General features: G+C 48.8%; 1 protein-coding gene across 1 annotated transcript in view; it reads right to left on the bottom strand.

The window, feature by feature from the left end:
- Positions 1-15,500, bottom strand: part of ARHGEF5 (Rho guanine nucleotide exchange factor 5) — a 52,724-nt gene that overhangs the window by 19,712 nt on the left and 17,512 nt on the right. The window contains exon 2 of the mRNA XM_088145410.1: positions 1,726-5,482. Coding sequence (XP_088001536.1) covers positions 1,726-5,470 — 3,745 coding nt within the window. The 5' untranslated portion in view covers positions 5,471-5,482. The remainder of the gene's footprint in view (positions 1-1,725; positions 5,483-15,500) is intronic.

Raw genomic sequence — 15,500 nt, forward strand, 5'->3', positions numbered from 1 at the left:
CCTTTAGAAAAATAAAAATTACAGTCATCTATTAAAAGGGGGCAGTCAGCACCCAGGAAAAGGAGCACGTGTATGTGTGGCTGGTGTTCAGGGATGAGGGTCTACCAAATGGGGCTACAGCAAATTCTTTTCTCTGCCCACAGCCTACTGTTTTGTTTTACTGCCCCCTCCACCCCAGGGAATAAGATTCCATGGCGAGGGGTTAAGAGCAGTCCCGGATCACGGGAGACTGGTCGCTGCTGCTCCAGGGGCACCCTGTGCCTGCTGCCCTGCATCCTCCTGCACCACGGGCTACCTCGGTCCCCTTCTGGACCTCTGAAGAGGCCCTGGGGAGGCCCTGCAGAGCCTGCAAACGTTATCACAGCAAGAGGCGGGCATTGCCACGTCTGTCTGTCAGATCAGGAGCCACTCCAGGCTTAGCCTGGCACGCCAGGGCCCGGGTGGGTGGGTGGGTGGGGGGTCTGGAGGGGGAAATGTCAGGGGAATTAAGTATCTTCAAGTCTGCTTCAAACCCCCAGGCTCCTCAAATGCAAAAAAAAAAAGGGGGGGATTTTGGCCTTTCCCATTTTGGGGGCTCAGTGGGTCACTAAAGGGTTTGGGTAGAAAACTTGGGCTGCGTTTATTGCTCCCTGGGCACACGAGTGGAGCCTCCATAGGTGGGCCCGTCCTGGAAAGGCGTCAGCCATTGCTAGGAGGTGCCACACCCCTCTCAAGTTGGCCACCCGTTGCTTTCCACACCCAAGTCAAGCCCCCACTTGTGCGGCTCAGACCCAAAGTGCGAGCAGGAGCTCCCAACTCTTGTAATCGCTGCCACATCATCTGAAGGCCCTCAGTAAAGCGCCTCTTGATCACTCTTCCACCAACATCTCTCCCGCTAGCAAATTCTGCTTCCTCCATGGCTGGGGAACAAATGAACCTTGGGGCTGAGGTTGGCTGGCCTCCTGTGGCGGGGGGGGGGGGGGGGGGCTCAAGCCCTCCCCTTTTACCCAGGCCTTTGAGAGGGCTGGAGCTTTGGGGGTTTGGTCTAAGAGCAGTTTTAGATGTCCTAAATCAGTGTTGTCCAAACTTGGCCACTTTAAGATGAGTGGACTTCAACTCCCAGAATGCTGACTGGGGAATTCTGGGAGTTGAAGCCCACTCATCTTAAAGTGGCCAAGTTTGGACAACACTGTCCTAAATGCTTCTAGGACGCCCCATGATTGGCCAGGATGCTGGGTGGGCCGTGACTGTATGGCCAAGAGGCACCCCAAACTTGTAGCGCGTTCTTTCCATTGTTTCTGATTACTTGTGATTGTTTTTAATGGCTCATTAGCGGCCCAGAGTCACACGGTAAGTACCTGAATGCATTAATTAATACACACATTTTACAGCCTCTTAGAGCCACTGGAGTGGGGGGCATTCCAATCCACCAAGCACACTCCACCAAAAAATAAGTAATATTCCCATCAAATTCACTAAATCTACAATGCAGGGGTAAGGCATGGTAAGAAACAGTCAAGATCGAGCAATCAGTACACATAAAAACAGGCAGAGCCTTGACTGCGCTCTCACGGCTGCCATCCTGACTTTTCTGACCACACCCTGCAGACACCCCTGATTACCGGGCTAAGACATTCTACTGGAATAGAAGAGTTAAGCGTTTACAGAACTACGTTTTGCCTTCTCACTCCCCTATTGTGCTTGTTTTTCCTGCAAGTTTGGGATCAGAGGCTGAGAGACGCTCACCCATCGCTCCATCAGTCGGCATAGAAATCTTTCTCACGCCGTGTCGATGCCAGTCTTTGCTTTTCGCTCGGTGCTTGATTCCTGCCTCCTGCTTCTTTGTGCTGAAGACGGGTTCCTTTGCATCCAACCCCATGGCATTCTTATCTGGACAGCTGGAGGACTTCTCCAGGCGGGGGTGTCTGCCTGCCACGTCTTTTCTGTGAACCAGCGGGAGAACGGGCTCCCCCCCCGATTTTCCCAAGGCTTTTTTGACCCTCCCTGGGCCCTCGGACGGAGATGCTACTGGGTCCTCTGCAGGCCTGGTCTGTCGCTCCTGCCACTGTGGCTCCTGAAAGTCAGCCCGAGGCACCCCTGGATGTCGAGCAGTTGGGGGCGATGGCGGTCCAAGCTGGAGAAAGTGCATTGGGTTAGTAAAAGCTAAAAGGGAAGGTGTCTGCTTTACATTTCTGGAGTCTCTAGTTTCACACGGTTTCTCACAATCTCCTGAAGGATGGGAGATGCGGTGAGAAGACCTTCCATCATGAACATCTGCACACTTGGACACCGTTTCAGGAACACAACTGAAGGAATCTGCCCCTGTTGCGCCATTTCCTAAAAGGTCACCTTGCAAGTCCGACAAATAAAAACCCAACTCAGGGCATGTTTTATCAGAGGCTGAGGTCCAGTAGACAAGATTGTCAACCGTTAGACTAGTATGTGTGTGTTCATCACTTCCTGTACAGGAAACAAGCAGGCTGCTTTCTGAAGCCTCGGCTCCACGCTGTGCAAAGGGATTGCCCCCAGCGGTTAGATGCTTCCTGGACCTGGAATCTGGTTGGGGACTGTGAGAGCCCCCGCTAAGAGAAACGAGTGGAAGTTGCGTCAGAAGGCTGTTGCCAAGTCCAGCAGCTGTAGACTGTGCGATGTGTCTGGAGTCAGTCCGCTGGAAGGCTGCACTGCCAATGCGCGAAGGAAACACAGCTCGCTTGGAAGCAGTGGGAGAACTGGCATTGTGCGACTCTTTAGAGCCGTGTACGGAGCGTGGAGCCCGGCAGCACAGACCCAAGTCACTTCCAGAGGTGGGGGGCTGCTCAGGCGATCTGGCTTCAGGGGTTACGGCTGAATGCTCCAAAACAGCCTGGGTGGCAGGAGTTCTGGGGGCTAAGGATGGATCGGCCCGGCTGGGACAGGACAGCTGTTCTAGGAGCTGGTCAGGAGGCCTGGGAAGGAGGCCTGGGGGAATTGGCTGGGCATCAAAAGTTGCCGGAGGTGGGCGGCTGACAAACTGAAGAGGCTTCCTAGAGGAGGAAAGTGAAGCCAATTCAAGAACCAAAGTCTGCTCAGAGTCACCTACTAGAACTGGGGCCAAAGGCTGCGTTAGCTGAGCTGCATCAGCAGCCACCGCAGAAAGAGTCCGGGAAGACGGAAGGCTGTCAGCATTACAGTCACATTCAGTTCTGTCTTCTTCAAGAACTGAAAAACATGGTGACTCACTGGTTAAGATATCTTGTTCCGTGCAAAATGTATCTGCTGCTGCTTCCTTCTCTGATAACACGGCATTCTTACTGGTTGGTTTAAGTTGTTGAGGGAAATTCTCCACATAACTTTCAGTAGTGTCTTGCACTGAATCTCTTGTAGTAACAGATGGATAAAGACTTAACTTTACCATCTCTTTGGCTATATTGGACAGACCTTCTTCTAGAGATGGGCTGGGGGGGACTTTGGAGGTAGAACTCTGAGCGTCTTCAGGGAAGTCCTTACCAAAAGTGGGCAGATGATCATCTCCATCACTGTCCAATGCTGAAGCGTCTTCACATATCGCTCTGCCCAGTTGACTGGAGAGATGTAAAACCGACTTGTTTCCTGCACAAGTGACAGTCCCACCTGTCGCTTCCTTGCTAGCATCTTCCTGTAGTACGGCTGCTGCTATGGCCCTCAGCGATGGGACAGGACTCTTTTCAGCATCAAAAGAATGGCCCGTAGGTTGAGAATCATAAAGATTTTGGGGGTCAATGGCTAATGCTAAATCTGTAAACAATTGTGTTATTTGTTCATAATCAGCACTCCTTACACTTTCCTCTTTTCCACTATTTTTACTATCCTCTTTTTCAGTATCATCTTTTCCGACACCCACAGTGAGCTGCGCACCATCCTGATCACAACAGAAAATTGTGTTCGCTTTGTCATAGGTGCCAGAGTGTTCCAATTGTCTAGAGCTGTGATATACGGGAGGCTGCGTCCTTGGGCTCCCACTACCTGCAGGGGCCATTCCAGCTAATGGGATAGCTGTTGTTTGGACACAGGATTCAGGCAATGCACAGACTGATTTTGGAGAGCGACCTGCCGAGGAGACCTCCTTGCAAGAGAAGGCAGATTCTTCAGAACCAACCACAGAACTATTATTGTTCACACCAGAAAGAGCCAAACCGTTTTCCGAAGAATCAAGTGTGTCTCGATCCAATACAATAGGCGTGGGGGCCCTCTCCATTCTGGAGGCTGTTGTTGCTTGCATAGCCCACCCTTGCTCTTCATGGTCGTCAGGTCCCAATTCTACTTCCCCCAGATTTGTTTTCCTTTGGCTCTTCACTTCTTTCCAATTCAAGTCCTCCTCTCCTTCCTCCTCGCTGTCTGCCAACTCCAGTGCCTCCATCTCTGCAAATTCTGGCTCCGCTGCTGCTGATCGCTCTTTTTGGACCGATTCTGATTCATCACAATTCATATTGCTCTTACTGTGATGGGTTTGGACATTTTCCTTTACTGAAAGAGGGCTGCTTATTCGCATTTCACTCTCTTCCTCTTCCTGGAGATGAAGAACAGGGCAGTTGAACGCATTTTGCTCCAAATTTCCTACTCCGTCTTCAATGTCTGAATGATTCTCCACTGCCTTAGAAGATAGATGGCATGAAATGCTGTCTGTCTTTCTTTGTGCCACATCTAAATTTAACTCCTCTTCTTCTGAAGGATTGCCCAATCTTTTACTTGCGTCTTCTCTTTCCAAGGAAATTTCATTGGGACTCATCACAATGTCCATTCCTTTAGAAAGGTTTCTGTTCTCCTCATGCTGTGTCTCTAGTTCCCATGAGTGATCTTCATTGGAACTGGTTTTGGGAAAATCAGCATTTTTGTGGCAATTTGAAATATTATGAATCACCAAGGGAGATTCACTGACAGATCCTTCTTGAGCAAGAAGAGTGTCTGTTATTGCTGGTTCCTCACGCCACGTCTGAGAGAGTGTGTCATAAGGACTCAGAGTTTGGCAAAACCTAGCATCAAGGACTTGGCTCTCCATCTGCCCCACACCAGCCCTCCTGGGAGAGGTAAGAGCAGGGCTGGTTGCATCTAAAAGGGAAGACCGGGGACTGCTTGAAGAACGAGCTGTAAATTCCCCATCAGGGGAATTTGAGGAGGAGCCCCCGCTCTCCTTCAAACTGGGTTGTCCTCTGCTGGGGTTCCTTTTCCCCTCCGAAAGTTCTGCCCAGTTCTCCAGATCCCTCCACCCTCTTTCCCGTTCCTCGGAGGTATCCTTCTCCATGGAGTTAGAAGATTGGTCCCATATATGTTCTTTCATAACAAAGAGAAGTGCTAGATCACGAGGGAGAGACAAATCTTCCTTCTCTTCCACCTCCTCACTTCCAGGAACATGACTCATGATGATCGTCTCTGTGACATCATGGTGCCTTCTGGCTGGGGCAGGGTTAGAGGCTTCATGTGCTCTGTGGGTTGTCAGCAGAAAAGGGTCTCTCCCCTGGATTTTCTCAGACTCCATCAGTGATGCTTCCTGAAAAGAAAAAAAACAGCGGTTACTATTATGGCATGATTGAACTGTACATACATATTGCCCATGGGCATTATTGTGGGGAGGTCAGAAATATAGCTAATCAATATTAAGAAGGGAACCGCTAAGAGAAAAGGATGGACAAAGATGACAAAAACGTAGAAAAAAATACAGAATGCAAAATTCAATTATTTCAGTTCAACCTACACATTACATAGAATTAATTCCACGGTTAATTCCATAGATTTTTTCCCCCAGATCTACAAATTTATGGTGTTATTCTCCTAATGTTGTTTCAAATCACAGTCATCGAAGCTAAGATCATTACACACAAGTACACACATGGGAGTTTAATTAATTGTAGTGCTAAACACAGGGGAGGGCATAAGAGCCCTGATGGCATTACCAACAACGCCGAGGATGTCCCACTGAGAGCCAGGGTGGTGTAGTGGTTAAGGCTAAGGCTAAGTAGACCCAGGATCAAAGCCACCTCCAAGTCATGGAGCCTCTGTGGCCAGTCAGTCTCCCTCAGCCCAAACTGCCACACAGAGTTGCGAGTTTTTTGGGGGGGGAAACAGGAGAAGGAACGGCTGTGTGCGTTGTGGTGAGCTTTTGGACAGGTCTACCTATAACATCTAAATCGAGCGATGAGCCCCTGCTGTCGCTGGACACAGCGGCCAAATACCGAGATCCATCAGGAAGAGATCCTTCATAAGCCACATCTAGGTTTTCTCACTGAGCAAACTTTCTGAGTTTGGAAAGACTTTATATCAGGCAAGTTAGTTTAAGCAGAGATGAAAGTGGGGAGGAAAACGAAGTGTGTTTAATAGAGCTGTGCATGTTCAAAGTGATTGGGAAGAAAGACCTCGCAGAAGAGTGAGCACAAAGTTTTTTATTCTTTACTCAGTTGTTTGGTCTGTCTTTTTCAGGCTTCTGCACAAGCCTGAAAAAAAATGCACAGCTTTAAGGCGTCCACCCAGTGCAGTTCACGCAACTTGTAAAGCGATGGTGGTGGTGCTGTTTTTTCAGGGTCACAGGTAAGACAGAAGAAAGAGGGCCGCTTTAATGAGTATCAGAGAGATGCAAAGCTCCCATGAGGTCCACAGTACTTCTGAATCATTTTCAAAGTCCGCACCAGGAGCATCAGGGTGTGGTTTCAAAGGTACCAAAATGGCAGCTGCAACTACTGTATGCAGTAGAGGTCCTGCATGCGTGTACAAAGGAGTGGGGCTTCTATTGTGGGGTCGTGGCTGCCGGGGGACCTGTGTACAATTGCCCCTAGTGCACCAGTTGTGCCCATTCCTGGATCAGAAGGGCCTGCTCATGGTACTCACACCTTGGCCACCTCCCAACTGGACTATTGCAATGCGCTCTACATGGGGCTGCCCTTGAAGACCTTCCAGAAGCTTCACTTGGTCCAGAGTGCAGCAGCACGGGTAGTTATAAGCACATCTCATTATGCCCCTGTAACACCACTACTTTGCAAAGAGCACCGGCTTCCAGTAGGGTTCCACGTGCGATGCAAGTTGTCATCTTTAAAGTCCTGCATGGCACAGACCGGATTATTTGAGGGACGGCCTTCTCCCAAGAACATCTGCCCACCCCACACGCTCCCACAGTAAGGGCACGCTCCAGGTTCCTTCCTTCTAATCGTGGCACCTTATGGGACCTAGAAAGTGTGCCTTTTCTGTGGCTGCCCCTATGCTCTGGAACAATCTCTCCCACCCCCGACAAACGTCACCTTTAGCAATGCAGTTAAGGCCTGGCTCTTCTCCCAGGTATTTGGGGCCAGTTGAGTGGGAGTCTCCTTTTGGTTGTTTGGTTATGTTGCTCTGTCACCATTTTATATTTGATAAAATATATAAACATACATACATGCATGCATGCATACATACATACATACATATATATATATGGGGGTTTTTTGGCAGGGGAGCTGTTACTCTTTGTTTTTTATGCTATATGCTGTCCAGAGCCACACTGTTTGAATTGGGTGGCCTCATAAACCATTAAATAAACAAAATAAATAAACAAAATAAATAAACAAACGAAATATTGGTTTTTTTGACACACACACCCCGCCACCCCCATGTGCCCCAGCCTACCCGGCCCTAAGCTTAAGCCAGGACTGAAAAGGGATTTCCTCCTTAGTGAGAAATGGGGTGCAGAGGGGAGAGAGACAGACTTGCTGTTCTTCATTATCTCCTTGCCGTTCAGATCACCCGTTCGCTGCATGGATAAAAAATCAGAAAGGGTCTGATAGCACCTTTTCCAGCTAGCCAGGTGTGTTAAGAAGTATAAGCTCTCTGGACCAGATCCACAGAGTGGCTGCTCAATGGCATGGACAGCCATCACTGGGATATCTGGGGCTCCCTTCCGTGAAGCCCTCTTGTCAGCCCTCGGCTCCAGGCACAGCTTTGCCCTGTTCCCCAGAACCTTCTGAGGGCAACCCGATTTGCCCTCATCCTCTGGCTGAGTCGAGGTGAGAGGAAGCCTGAAGGACCATCCTTCTGGATGACTTGCACTGAGATGTCCTGCCCGTCGCGTAGTCTGGAGGGGAGGCAGAGCAGCGCTTTCGCTGCTCATGAAGCTCCTGGAAGAAGGAAGCCACACCAGCCAGCAGATAAACGCCGCTGTTCTTTCTCTTTCTTTCTTTCTTTCTTTCTTTCTTTCTTTCTTTCTTTCTTTCTTTCTTTCTTTCTTTTCTTTCTTTTCTTTCTTTTCTTTCTTTTCTTTCTACCAGCAATGGAAGCGGTAGCTGTGACTGACACGCAAGGGAAGCACGTCCTGACCAACAGGAAGAAGGCGGCATCGTTTCTGGTCCTCCCACATCCTTGCCAAAAGGGCCCTATTTTTTGTTTTCCTCAGTGGAGAAACAGGGCTAGCAATTTTCTACTTAGATGTTCTGCTTTGTGGATGTTAATTGGCTTCAGAAAGAAGTCACTTGAGGGGCTGCAATGGGCTACTGCATGCCTTCTTGGGAGATTTCAATTTGCTGCTGTGTCTTGTGGAGTATGTTGTGGCTTCCTTCAGATGTCTTTTCTTCACCAAAAAGTTGATCTTCACCCTCAAAGTACGAGAAGGAATAAACAACGTTCTAAAAATTTGCTTGAAGTCTGCTAACGCCTGCTCCTTCCAGATGGGCAACCGCCTTACCTAATTTGCATCATTTGCACGATGACATCATGACACCTGTGACATCACTGCAGCATGGACCAGACCCTTCTGCTTCCCTTGCCTTTAACCTAATCCAGGTGAAAGCATCTTGGACGGGTGGCTGGGCAGCCTCTGGTTGAACACAGCCAATGAAGGGGAACCCAGCACTTGTTTGAGACGATGGTTCCTCTATCAAACTGCTCTTATTTTCTTCTGTGGGACAAAGGGAAGGCATAATGGAAATGTCTTCTCCTGAGTGAGGATGGTTTGCATGAATGTGTGAAAGAGAAGGGGGAGCAAAGCCTTATTTTACTTTGTTTCGATCAGCAATAATAATTTTTAAAATCTTGTTATAGCCCTTCCATGGGGGGGCGGGGTGCTTTCTGACAGGTATACATACATAAGTAGACTGACATGCACATTTTTAGACTGACATTTACTGGGTGGAGAGAAACCTCCAGGACAGGTTCAGTTGGAGTAGGACGCTGGGCATTGTGGAGGGTTGGGGTTCTATTTTGATTTTCCGTTTGCTCTTCCTTGTGGGGAGGACATCTCCCTTTTGAGGGAGTAAAGTGTGTTTGTGCAGAAACACACATGCACGTACAGGTATATACACCCACACACCAAGAAGATATCCATGTCCATTGAATAGCCTTCCACAGACTTTGTCCTTTGGATAAATGGATCTTGCAAAGTGATCTTTCATCTCAGAAGAAGCGCTTTCGAGCATGCCTGTGTTTCCCTTGATGAATGCTCGTGGGCACCTCAGAGTCAAAGATACATCCACCAGCTAGACATGTAGGGAGACCAAGAAAGGGACCCTCAGTGATGGAGGCCGGCTGTGGAGGGCAAGATGCCCTCCTCAGTCCTCCAGCCTCAGGGGCCCCATTCTGCCAGGGGGCTCTCACAGCTAATATTTGCTTGGTGTTTTTCCTGAGGCAGAATCCATGCAGCTTCTCAAAAGCAAGGAGGAAGTGGGGGGGGGGGGTAGAGATTGCTTCCACTCCTCCCATTTGTCCCTTGCATGGGAAGAACTGATCAGCGGTTAAGATTTAGTAAACTAGACACCCAGTTCACACTGAATTGAATTGTTTAACTTTTTATCTAGCCTCAACAGCTCATCTGCATGTTTCTTACCAGAGCATTTTTAGAAAGCCCAGTCACTCCTTTCCTTGATGCTGACTAGCTCGGGGAGGGGAAAGTGGAGCGTAACTCCTCCACAAATAGCCTTTCTAGAATAAAATATGCATGATTTTTGCCAAATTTGGGAAACTGAACCATGGCATCTCTGATGAGATGCTGCGTGAGCGACCTCAGATTGCTTCACAGCAAGACCGGGCAAATTGGTCCTTCCGCCATCATAGCCATTGTCCAGAACAAGCCAGGACACCCCTTGCCCCTTAACCCTTCCTGCCCACACCTACTATTCTACACCCAAAGTAGGACAGAGCACCGTAAGAGCATTTCAACATTTTCAACATGTCCCAGCATTTGCTGGAAAGTTGACTCTACAGATCTCCACTCTTTGCCTTGTTGAGAAATCTCCCGGCTCATGGTTCTTCAGAGACGGAGGAGCAAACAAAAAACCCTTGAATCAAGCCTTGCCTTAGTTGTATACATCATGGACAGCCTGGTTACAAACAAGGAATTCTGACTTTGGCAAAGGCGTTCTTCCTTTCCTAGCAGCTTGCACGGCAAGGAGAAAGAAAGAGCAGAAGAAAGAGAACGGGAGCTAGTGAACGGCGTGGAGAAGAAAGAGGAAGCGTGATCCATTGCCCTCAACTGCAGCACGATGTTTGAAAGAGCACTCTAATATTGTCAGGGTTACCCATAGGATGCCCAGAGGTTTTAAGGTTCCAGACCAGCAGATGTGATGGAACAAAAGAGATCCGCGAAACGGCTGCTTCGGCTAGAATGACTATTATTTTTGGGCCTATGAACAAATATTGTAATAAAAATAAAATATTATGAATATGCACATGGCCCTTGGTTACACAGTAGAAACATAGTGGATATCGCTGTGAACTGCATTGGTTAGCCCAGTGTTCCTCAACCTTGACAACTTGAAGATGTGTGGACTTCAACTCCCAGAATTCCCCAGCCAGCATGGCTGGCTGGGGAATTCTGGGAGTTGAAGTCCACACATCTTAAAGTGGCTGAGGTTGAGAAACACTGGGTTAACATGTGGCCACAGAGCACACAATGTGTACAAACAACAACAACATTGCAGAGTGGACACCCAAGGGGTCCAGGGTAGATTCTACATACCTTCCCATTATAGGCAAATTTTATGTCGTCGTTCTTGACCGAGCAGAAACCAACTCTAATCTAGGAAGAAGGATCCTCTCCTAGAACGAACACCTGCTGAGTAATACTGCATATTCTAAAAGCGTAATTCACACACACTAAAAGCAAGCATCAAGAAACCGGTCAGTGTCCAGGTTGGGCGCTTTTGTGACACGCAGGGATTTTAGAAGTTAAAAGATAATGTGTTGGGTTCAGAGAAGCTGCAGTTTCAAAAATCAGTCTTCCCCCCCCCCTCCTCCCCCATTTATTCCCTTCCCCCGAACTGGAACATGGATAAGACTGTTTTCCCTCACTTTAGGGAAAAAACAGAAGCCTTATGCAGACCTTTGCTAAATGGGAGTCTCGTGGGGGCAATCCTCCAAAGGACATCCATACCCACAGACTTCACCGATGAATGAGGAGGCTTCTCTGCCTGTAGCTTTACAGGCACGGCCATCCATATGAGGAGGAACCTTGATTGTGAAGGCTACCTGGCTGCACACAAATCAGATGAGGCAAGGTTCTGGGTGGGAGGTCTGCGTGTTTCATGATATCAGAGGGATGTGAACAGGGTTCAGAGTTCCACAGGTTTGCTCTGTGGTCAACATGAATGCCCTAATGAGTACAGAGCAAGTGAGGCAACCAAAGGCCCTTCTATCTGAGCTTTCTGGTACCTGGTGGCTGGTCAGATACTTCCTAGAAGAGGAGCAAGAGCACTCTCTTCCACACTTGGTCCCTATGACATAAGATGTTTTGATTCTGGAAGTAATAAGGAGTCAGCAAGGTTACTAGTTTCTGATAGTCCACTCCTCCCGGAATTTACCCAGTCCCTTTTTCAAAACAGTCTACACTGGGGGCTATCACCACATCTGGTGGCAGTGAATTCCATGGTTCCTTAAGGTCACTTCTATAACACCAGCTCTTACACCACCATGACCACCGCTACCCGAATCCATCCCAAAACAGATTGATATCAATTTCTGCTGACCTCAACATACTGAGAACATGCTTTGCGTGGAAGCGCCCGAGATGCTGCTAAAGCAGTTCTTCCTTTTACTGCTCCTGAACCTCTTTGCAGGAAACTTCAATAGGTAATTCCAAGTGCAAATGCCATGAGAGTGGAGAAAAATTCTCTAGGTGCAGGTTTTCCATACTCTGTATTATTTTATATATTAATTCCTGTCCGTTCCTCTGAATGTCAGGCAAGCAAATGGCCTCCATTTAGTGGAGCTCTTTAAAGTGGAGCTGAAGAAGGATGGGGGGCGCATGGCCTCCTGAAGCCAAAACACAGAAATGTCAGCAGAAAAAGACCCAGCTCTCCTGGGGCTGTGCATTAGGGAAAAGTCATGGAGCAAAGTGAATTGAGGAAACCAGTGGTTAAAACATTTGTTTCCTGCCAAGGGAGGCTGGGCATGCTTTGTCATTCTCCCCATTTCCCTAGCAGCCATGCTACTTTTGCTGACAGGCTTTCTCCTTTTCAGAAAAGGCAGGAGTATCCGTGTGGGGTGTCAAAATCATCAAGATGGCAACTGTGACCACATGATTGAAGCCCTGTTCCCTTTTGCGTGCAATACAGAGGCTTTGATTGCATGGTTGTGCCCATTTTGACTTTTTTGACACCCCTTGCAGACACCCGTGCAACTGGCTGACTTGTGTGAATGCTAATTATCCACAGCACTGAGTCCTTTGTGAAGAAGCCACCTCCAAAATTCAGGCTTGGCGAATCTGTCAATTTGCTTCTGTGCAATGCTACAGTCACAGAAATCAGTTGTGTGTGCAATGGGTCAGAGGTCCAAGAGAAGCTCCCTGCAAAATCACAATGGGGAGACTCCGAAGTGAGGAAGCTACCTGTTTCAGGGACCCTTATGCAGGAGTCTTCTTCAGGACATACCTCCTGAGATCCAGGAAGCCTTCTCCTGATGCATCTTGACCTCCATTCACCCAGTGGGAAATGGACCAGTTTGCAAAGGCAATAATCTGGCAGGGTCTCATTTTGGGAATATTGGAAGAATTGTCATTCATTCATTCATTCATTCATTCATTCATTCATTCATTCATTCAATCCAATACTCTCTGCAGGGCCGCAACAGGTCTCCAAGGCAGAACATGAGCATAAGAATGTGATTCCACTCAAGCTAGTCTCTATGGACAGGTGTATGCCAGGCGCATCCTCTGTTATTTCATCTTGCCCCCCTGAAGGGTTTTAAAGCAAGAGTGGCCCTCTACTTGGGGCTGTGCTGGGTTCTGCAGAACCCTTTGGGGGTTGAGGGAAGGGGCCATGATACACCCGACATGATGCACTCTTAGAGGAGAAAGGAGATGTTTAGACCTGCAACCGCAGAGGTTACTTCCAAGAGAATTCCCATGGCTTGAGACCCAGAGACGTTGACCAAGGTCGAAGTGCACCCCCACCCACAGAGGACATCCATCCCACCTCTGAAAAGGGCACAGGAAGTGCTTCAAGCAACTTTGCCCTGAACCAGAGTAGTCCCCCAGAGCCCCCCTCTTGAGGGCAGGAGGGATACACGCTCATTCAGTTAGCCAACAGCTGCAGAAAGGCTCAAGGAGACACAAGGGAACGAGGAGGTCTTATGAAAGCAAGCACTCTTCTTGCCTAACTGACGGCGCAAACAGGCTCATGCTTTGCACCCATGTGTGTGTGCGCACACACACACATGCTGATGGAGTCTTGAGCAATGCCTGTAAATACTGTCAGATTTGGACTCGCTGGACTACAGTACAAGTCCAAAATGGAAGAGGGTCTACTGGGTTTCAGGACTTATTCTGCACCAAACATTGTAAGGAAGGGCCACATTCAATTCCCCCTTCTGCAAGGGAGGTCCTTGGGCAACCTGGGGCCAGTCACTGGCAGCCTAAATGATCTCTCAGGGGTTGTAAGATTAACATTTAGAGAGCTCCTTGGGACGTCAACACAATTATCAGTTGGGGGAGAGACACCAAGTTTTGACTGAGTCTCCTCAGTTTGGCCATAATAACTTAAACACACTAAACCACTGTTTCTCAACCTTGGGAACTTGAAGATGTCTGGACTTCAACTCCCAGAATTCCCCAGCCAGCCAAGTGGCCAAGGTTGAGAAACACTGCCCTAAACCATAAACTGTAGCTTAGCAGTCATCATACCAGGGTTCACTTAAACCAGTTGCCCCAGTCTGTGGTCCAGGGACCCCTGGTGGTCCAGAGAGGTACTACACCACTTTCTCCCCCCCCCCCGCCGCCACCCCTCCCCCCCCCCCCCCCCATGATACAGCATCCCCAAACCTCACCAGATTCAGGGGAATCGTTTCAGCACTCTCGCAAGGTTTTCACCATTTTTCCCCCAGTGAAATAATTAAATAATTGGGGGTTCCATGTACACTCCCAGGGGTGATGACGCTCACACGCACAACACTATCGTGGCCCCCAAAAGCTCCCGATGGCGAGGTCGTGGTCCACACAAAGGAAAAGGCTGGGAATCGCTTTCCGAGGCGAGAGCCATCTTAGCTCAGCGCAGCCTGGAAACCCAGCCGCTGCCACAGAATTCTTCCCCACCAACTAGCTGGGCTTCCTGTCAAAAACAGAGGAATAAGCTACGGAGAATTTTGTGCATCAGGCATCTAATCTGAGTTTTAGAAAGCTTAGAGAGCTATGGGAGAACTTGGCGGTGGGGGGGGGAGAATAGGGTTGGGCTATCTCAGATGAATTGCCTTTACTAATTTTTTTAAAAATAGCATATTTACACAACACTGATTTTGGCTTTTGCTCATCTGCATTAGTCCAATTAGCAAGCCCCTTAAAAAAGCCAAAGCCGCATTTGCACCATAGATGGTCTTCTTCACTGTTTAGCGGTGCAGACACACTCTTTTAAGCCAAAGATCCTTCTAGACAAGCCTTTGTGTCTGCACCAACAGCCAGATAGGAAAATCATGAAGACCCTAGACTTCCTCTGTTATTGTTTCCCATAACTGGGGACTACCCAGTTTACACTGCCCCTGACTGGGGAGGCTTCACCAGAAGGACAGAGACCTTCCGTGTGTACCCGAGTGAGCGAGACAAACCCCTGTATAATACAAGTTTACTGTGCAGGCAAAGTCTCCACCTGAGATCTTGGCTGAGAAACGTAAAAGGGCACGTTACCGTTCTCGGCTTTCTGCGAGAGCAATGCATCCTCTCCTTGGTTCCTCTGTATCCCATTTGTTCTGATCCAGGAACATGCATATGCCACGCACACAAAACGGAGGCCTACCCCCCGCCTCTGAGGGCAGCCCCTAAGCCAAGGTTGGGTGGCCAGGCCTGCAGTGGTGGGGCCATCTTCCATCACCTTCTTCGCTTGGAGAAAGAGCAGAAGGCCGCGGGAGCAGCCAAGCTGGGTCTGGCTGGCGAGACATTAGGAAAAGCTGCTCCTGGAGAGCCCGCAGCAAACATGCGTGTCAATAGCCAGCAGGATGTCCCAAAGCCACTGTTGCTGTGGGTTCTCCCCCCACTTCCTGGACCACAACAGGAGGGCAGTGAAGTAAAGGAATCCAAGATTGTTTGCTGAAAGCTGTTCGACAAACTACTTCTTCATTGTGCCTCAACGGAA

This window comes from Python bivittatus, unplaced genomic scaffold, assembly GCF_059951505.1.
Source record: "Python bivittatus isolate LINGU-HERP-01145 unplaced genomic scaffold, Pbiv_v1 ctg000010_np1212, whole genome shotgun sequence".
NCBI classification, from domain to species: Eukaryota; Metazoa; Chordata; class Lepidosauria; order Squamata; family Pythonidae; genus Python; species Python bivittatus.